Raw genomic sequence first — 7540 nt, 5'->3', positions numbered from 1 at the left:
TCCATCATTCATTCATCAGGATCAGTTGAGATCATGAGTAGTACTACTCAGTTATTCGCAATTCTTATGCGAAAGTGACTCCAATTCCATTGGTTATATAACAATATATAAGCGCTTTTGCATGATGCATGTTTCCCTTATCATGTAATAGATATTACATTACAAATATATATACACATATATGTTCTCGTAGTGATTAATATTCAGCTACTGAAATAATTAATAATTTAAAACCTAATTAATGTTGTCGAAGATTTCAGACACAATAAAATGCATGTGTTACATGCTTCTGCATATATATATGCTTCCGTTTAAATCAATGTATTTTTCCTTATTTAACTAACTTGTACGTCATGGCCCCTGGATTTCTCACCGTGTAAATTAATAGCAAATATATATGGCCCCGGCCGATAGAGTTTTCGCTTTTTATTTAATTGATATTTCACTGCACGATTTGCAATTTTATATAAATATATAAAAAAAAATTGACTTACATTGCATGTGATTTTGTGAGAGAAACGTTCTTATATAAACGTCATGAGAACTTGACTGGCTCAAAAATACACGTAAGTTATGAACATGTACATCCATAACTGATTATCTTAAATACAGAATTCAATTCTAAATTGATATTTAATTGAAATAAGTTTGAGTAACTCACATGTTGCACAAGATTTATGAAGGATTCATTATTAATCTTTTATTTAATATTCTTCATTTTAATATTTGAAATATTAAATACCATTATCATCCTTTATAAGAACTAGCAATTAAGGCACGCCCGATGTGTGTGCGACGTAATACATGAATAGAATTGAAAACGGGGGGGACGGGGGGGAATAAAAAAAAAGTGTAAATTGAAAATAATATAAAGAACATGGTGAGTGGAGGGGTATTTTTGGATTAAAAAAATCCAGACCAAGACACCAAAACAGTTTTTTTAAAGCTCTCAGCCTTAATAAAATAGTAAAGATAGTAAAGATTTATGATTAAACCGTAAAATGTCATTATTTCAATTGGTAGTTGAAAGTAATATTAATTCATAAAGTGAATTATATACATAATTGGATTTTAAAATTTTTATTTTTTAATATTATAGAATATTTGTTTTGTCTTTGTCAGCTGAGATGAATTTGAATAAAAAAATTATTGATGAATATATATTCAACTCAAATACTTTATTATCAGTATTTCGTGCACAATAAATGTCAATTCAAATCTTCTGATTTTGTTTCAACAATGAAAATAATTAAACTTACCCAAATAAACATGGGCCATAGAACTGGTTCATAAATTTTCTGATACTGACTCTATGGAGTCTATTCAATATAGGAAAATCATTTGAGTTTATAACCACACATTTTCTTTTACATAATTAATTTGGTATTGAGATTGATAAAATATTGGTGTCTTCTAGCTTTGTAATTGATTATATAGGATGAAAGACCAATTACAAAATATTTACTAGTTGAAGCCGGTGTTCTAAAAAAAGCTCGCTTAAGCGACGCTTAATCTCGTTTAAGCTTTAATACGTTTTAATACGCTTAAGCTCGATTAAGCAATCGCTTTTTAGAACATAAGATTTAATTTATTTTTTAAAATAAAAATATTTTTATTAATATGTATATTTATAGTTTAGATCTTGAATTATCTATTAAATAATATATTTAATTGATAATCTAACATTTTATTTAATGTTTATCTTAAAATAATTAAAATTATAGCAAAAATTGAAAACGTTTTTTCACGACGTCCATGCTTCGACGCATTTCACGCTTTTTAGAACCTTGGTTGAAGCTCTCGATAGAAGCTTACAAGTAACTGGAATTCAAAAACCATTCGGTGAGAAAATATTTGTATTTGGAGGTCGCTTCATACTGCAAGTAATTTACTTGTTATTTCGAAAACAATCATTCAACAAACAATTAATACGAGTTTAGTGAAATCATATTTGTGCCGATAGATTCATTTTATCATCTCTGTAAACTTTAGAAGCAAGTTTGAATCAAGGTGACTAAAAAAACATATTATTAAATTACTTTTGTTTCAGAAGACCATAAATATATGTATACACTTTTAAATTATATATTACATACAATCCTTAGGAAATTTTTAGAGTTGACTATAAACTTGAAAATTCAACAGAAAAATACACAAGAGAGGGGCGTAGCAAATGAACTGTTTAGTCATAAAAATTGCTAGATGGATGCAAGTTCTTGTAATCTGTTTTAATTGAAAGACACCATAAATATGACAATTAACTAACATTATGTCATGCACATTTGTGTTATATTTTTCATTTTCACTATGTCAATTAGCTTATTTCTAAAAAAATTATGACGTATATTAGAAACTTTCTTTTGGTTATCAAGGGATGCAAAACCATATACCAAAAGAGTGTTCGGCTAAAAGACTATATGACATAAAATACATATCAAATTTCGTTGATATTTACTAGTAATAACAAAAACCATGGTAATAATATCAATAATAGCAACAATGAGGAGAAATATTAATAAAATCAATAATAATTGTTGATCAGTAATTAAGAATTCGATTTCGCTATTAAAATTTTTTCGGACCTGTTTATCACACATTATTTGTCATTCGGGTTGTATAATTTATAGCTAACTCTTTTTCATCAACTTCTCTCTTTTTTGTGTAGGACTTTAGTGTAACATCACATGAATAATAGAATACTTTATTTAATTAGTATATGTCAAATTTGGATGGCTTTACCCCAATGTTTTAAAAAGTGCTAGGCGGTAGGCGGACGGCGACCCACCGCCTAGCGTCTAGCCGCCTAGGTGGGGCCTAGACGTTGTTTTTAACCTAAAAAATTAAAATCTTGAAATATTTATGAGTTTTACTATGAAAAATAATTTTTATGTCTTATGTTTTTTCAATTTTTTGTATAAAATTCTTTTAAAATTTTACTAATATAGTAAAATATATATACTAATATAGTCAATACTCAATAGTTGGGGAGGCAGCAAGAAGGTTGAAGATTGAAAACAAGTTCACGACGAATTTTCTCTGTTATTTTCCACTTTAATTTTTTTTGTTTTGCTTTGTTTCTTCTCTCTCTTAATTGTGGGTTTGTGGTCTTTTCTCTTCTTTTTAAGTTTGCTTTATTATTTAAAAAAATTAAAAGTTTTTTTTTATATTATTAATAAGTAAACCGTCTAGGCAGCAGGTGCCTAAGATGCCAGTTAATCGGGTGACGCCTAGAGGCGTCGCCCAGCCACTAATCGAGGCGGTGAGCGGCAGCGGGGATTTTTAGAACACTGCTTTACACATGTGCTTTAAGTCTAAAATAACAATGACTAGCCCCAAGGAGGTGTCTAAGTTGGTGGAATACGTGAACTCTTGACCAAAAGTCGGGAGTTCAATTCTCCCTACTAACACTTTCTTAAATTAGTCTGTCACACATAGCTTGTCTAGTTTGATTTGCCTGACTAACGTAGTTTACAGATTATTGCATTAGTCCGAAAGTTTACCTAGTGCGCACCGAAAAGTCTACGGCTACAGGTTCCCACGTCATAAAAAAAATAATAACAATGACTAGTAGCCAAGACAGACTAAAGAGAAAGTTGACGTGAAATTTGGATTGAAAATGTCGAAATAAATAAATAAAGAACCAAGAAACTGCAATTAACATATATATATTTTTTCTAGTATCATTTAGATAAAGTCATATATTATAAGCGTTGGCGATTCTAGGTACGGCTTTGATGCAGACACACAGCAACACGGAAACACGGAAAACATTACGAAGTTCTACGTTCCATCTGCTCGTGGCATCGGCGTGGCGACGATGGACTTGTCCTCCTCAAGAATCCATACTATACTGTCCTCAACTAAAAGATCTACCTCAAGGAGATTAAAAACGGTGCATCTAACGATATGCTTTCTTTGTAGAACAAGAAATAATGTGAAACCGAACAAAGCTAAGTACTCACTGAGATTAACTAGAAGATTATCAATCATCTCTTACAAGGATCGATGTTATTGTAGTACGAAATTAAAGAATATTACTTATTCTTCATGAAATTATATCTTCAAGAAAAGGGGTGGCGAATGGAAGCTGTATGACCCCGGAAACTACAAGAAATGCAACCATCCACATTGGTAGAATCCACATGAACATGGTCATAAGAATTTGTTTTCCTGTTAAACAGCAACAGACGATTTTCAATGTCAGGAATGGGGTGATTGAAGAGCATTTTCTAATAATTAAATACATTGAAGAGTATAACAAACATAAAAATTATGTCAACCATTAAAGAACTGCAAAATAGAGTTGGCTTCGTCAAGAAAACAGTCAAATAGAGAGACTGATGCACATTGAGTTTCAAAAGAAAGAAACTTAAAGTTAGAAAAAATTAAAATCTAAGACTACGTCCAGCGGGTAATTACAAGTTAACTTTCACATTTGACTGACTCGTGGCCCGTGGGATAAGGGAACAACACTCGTGCAACCATACTTATCTGGTCTCCACAGAAACTGAACAAAGAAATCTGACAAGAGCGTCAACTATACTACAATTTCTTCACCCTTACATCTGAAATTGGCGTTCAACTCACCAAACACTTGGAAATGGAAAGTACTTTTTACCGGCCACTTCCTTCAAAATGTTCATATTCTTAATAATCATTGTAGCCTTTGGACAGATTGTTCATTTTTTGTTCGTTTCTTCTTTTTTTTTTGTGATTACATTCACCATTGTTCAACATATTAATTACAATGGATCAATAGAGTGCAATCCATCACAAATAATTCAATAATGCAATCAAATAACCAATTACAAATAAATATAACTACCTAATAAAGTAGAGATAAACACACATAGGTGGGCCTCGAACCTAAGATCCTTTCTAAAAGTGAGATTTTAGTTCATTTCTGTCACCATCCTTCATCACTTCATGGTCACTCGCCATTTCGAGTTTTCAGTCCGCAAAAGGAGAACTATATATATCCGTAGCTTCCACACAAGTAACATAGACAAGTACACTTGTATTTTTTTTCGGGTGAGGTCTGGCAACATAAGATTTCACAAACATTACATGCACATAATCAATGAATTTGCCAACATTTCACACATGTAGCCGGTTTTCTGTAAAATTAATAACATAAATGACCCATGATTTCGATTTATATGCTCGAGAGACATTTAGGTGTCGTGAAATCAATGGAAACTAATCAATGGAAACTAAAAGCTAAATTTTTAAATAAATCCTTTCGAAGTGAACATCACATTGACATCACCTATTTCATTATAAAACATATATATCCAAGATCTCCAAATGAAGATATATCAGCCTAGTTGATCTTAAGTTTCCCAACCGTTAACGCCATCTAATGAAAAATCCATACAAAATCCATTCTCAAGAACAAGCATTAGACAACCCGAATTCAGATATAATTCAAAATCAACACCTCAAAAACAGATAAATCCACCACCAAAAATTAAAATTTTCAATATTTCATAATTAGTAAGGATAAAAGAAGAAATTAACCAGCAGAGCTAGAAGTCCTCTCATTTTGATCAATAAGCCATTCCCCAGTCTCCCTCAGCTTCTTCTCCACAGACCCTTCGCTCTTCCCAATAGTTTTCCCCAACACATTATCGAACAAACGACTCCTCCCATCTGACTCACTGCAAAATTGACTGATAAAAACAAAGAAACTGTAGAATTGGGGGAAAACGAGAAAAGGGTTTTCGCTATCCTTGCCCGTCGGTGTCTCGAAAAATACCAGCTCCGATTGCGCGTTCAATTTCAAGAACAGATGGCCGATTCCCCCTTTTCAGCTTCTTCTTATCTTGTTGCAGTTGTTCAAGATTTTCGAGCTGGATTTTTTGTGGGCTGGAATTCTTTGTCGTTGAATTAAACGTCTGAGGATTGATGTTTTGATGAGAATTTAGCGATGGGGTGGAGTTGTTGGGTGGAGCTGAGGCGAGAATTCGAGATTTGTTAATGGATGAAGAACAGCAGAGGATAGTCATTGCGTTTACTGAAACACATGCAAATGGAAATACATATATTCGTTGAAAATTAGTTGAAAAATATCTTCTTCTTTTTCTTTTTCCATTTTTTTCTTTTTTGATTAATTTGTATTTATTTATTTTCAATATCTTTTATTTTTTTTAGACCTCCAATATCCTTTGATTTTTGGTCCTATCTTTGTTTCTAAAATATAATTTTTATTTTGCCTCTAAAAAATACATCTTTTATTTTAATTTTTTTTATATATAGAAAAACAATATTCACAATCCACCTCAAACTAAACTCATGGGTCTTATAGTTCATCTGACCAATAGCATGTCAAGTTTTGGTGATAACAAACAATAAATTATTGTTGTAGATTTTGATGTCTTGTTATGTAAAATAGGTACTCGACTGTTTCTCAAAGATCACTCGATTGCCTTGAAGTTTACTCATCCGGTCATGAGTAGTCACTCGCCTTGTTACATGCAACAGTCAAATACTCGTCTGACCTTAAGAAGTAAATAAATCACTCGACTGGCAATCATAACAAGATCTACTAGCCTGATTCAGACATTCCTCGCACGTTCACTATTCAAGTATTTCCTTAACAACGAATTCAAGGAATTTCTTCTGATCCAAGCTACAATCGTTCAGAGATGCATCTTGCTTTTTCAGTAAAATTATATTTTCAAGATATGCACAACCAACAAGAAATCAAGAAAATCAAAATGATTTCCCGAATGCTCACCGTTGAGCTTATGATCAGAGAATGCTTGCGACAGTTGCCTTCTTGATTTCGTAAAAGCCAAATCTCGCATTTATTAAAGCTACTACATTTAAAGAAAGGACAACATCAAAGGTACCTTTGCATTAATGTTCTTTATATGAACATTGAGTCTCTCAATGCAAAAAACACTATAAATAGAGATTGCTTGAAGAGAGAAGAATACCCCGGAGCTCTATCTTTGCAACTTGAATCTCTCACTGTGCTAGCAATCTTACTTGAGCACCCACGAACGACTTATCTACTTTGCTCAGATCAACCATGTAATGACTCGCTCTGAAATCACCTACTAAGCATACTTAAGCATGCAGATAAATCTTAAAGCCCAATAATCGATAAAACAACGGAATTCAAATCTTACAATAAACCAACCGACGAAATACAACCGACCCTAAACCAACAGTAAAACATTTTTAATACAACCTCATCGAAGATAATACAGAAATACCCTCACAAGAAAACTGGTAACGAAAACAAACACCAACCACAGAACTGTTGCAACCTCATCGATCGCTACCTCCTGGTCCGTCCAACCTAAACCCTACCCAATAGAATGAGGTGTCCAAGACAAAACAAAGGATGTGAGAGAGAACAACGCCCAATACGAAAGTAAAAGTATACACATGCTATGAATGCTAATGAAAATGAACGGGTACTGAAAACCTATCACAGTAAAATCTCTTGCTCAATCAAGTGGCGTCATAGTATGTATCATACTAGGCCATCGCATCAGGAGTGGCTCACACACCATACACAAATCCGTGG

The 7540-nt window shown here is 32.6% G+C and overlaps 1 protein-coding gene across 1 annotated transcript; it reads right to left on the bottom strand.

Moving 5' to 3' along the window:
- Positions 1–3705: 3705 nt before the first annotated feature.
- Positions 3706–6008, bottom strand: LOC140883989 (probable NAD(P)H dehydrogenase subunit CRR3, chloroplastic). The gene is made up of 3 exons (XM_073290636.1): positions 5737–6008; positions 5521–5660; positions 3706–4170 (listed from the first exon to the last, which is right to left on the bottom strand). The coding sequence occupies exons 1-3, from the start codon at positions 6006–6008 to the stop codon at positions 4046–4048; spliced, it is 537 nt and encodes a 178-aa protein (XP_073146737.1). The 3' UTR covers positions 3706–4045.
- Between the last annotated feature and the right edge of the window lie 1532 nt (positions 6009–7540).

The sequence above is a fragment of the Henckelia pumila genome, chromosome 2 (genome assembly GCF_033568475.1).
Source record: "Henckelia pumila isolate YLH828 chromosome 2, ASM3356847v2, whole genome shotgun sequence".
NCBI lineage: Eukaryota > Viridiplantae > Streptophyta > Magnoliopsida > Lamiales > Gesneriaceae > Henckelia > Henckelia pumila.
This window is presented reverse-complemented; position numbering and strand designations above follow the sequence as displayed.

Bases quoted from the DNA above. Each gene is read 5' to 3' on its own strand.
- LOC140883989 (XM_073290636.1), bottom strand. From the start codon at position 6,008: ATGACTATCCTCTGCTGTTCTTCATCCATTAACAAATCTCGAATTCTC. The intron at 5,661-5,736 runs GCAAGGATAGCG...TCAATTTTGCAG, and splicing joins ATTTTTCGAGACACCGACGG to TGAGTCAGATGGGAGGAGTC. The intron at 4,171-5,520 runs GTTAATTTCTTC...GCTGTTTAACAG, and splicing joins GAGGACTTCTAGCTCTGCTG to GAAAACAAATTCTTATGACC.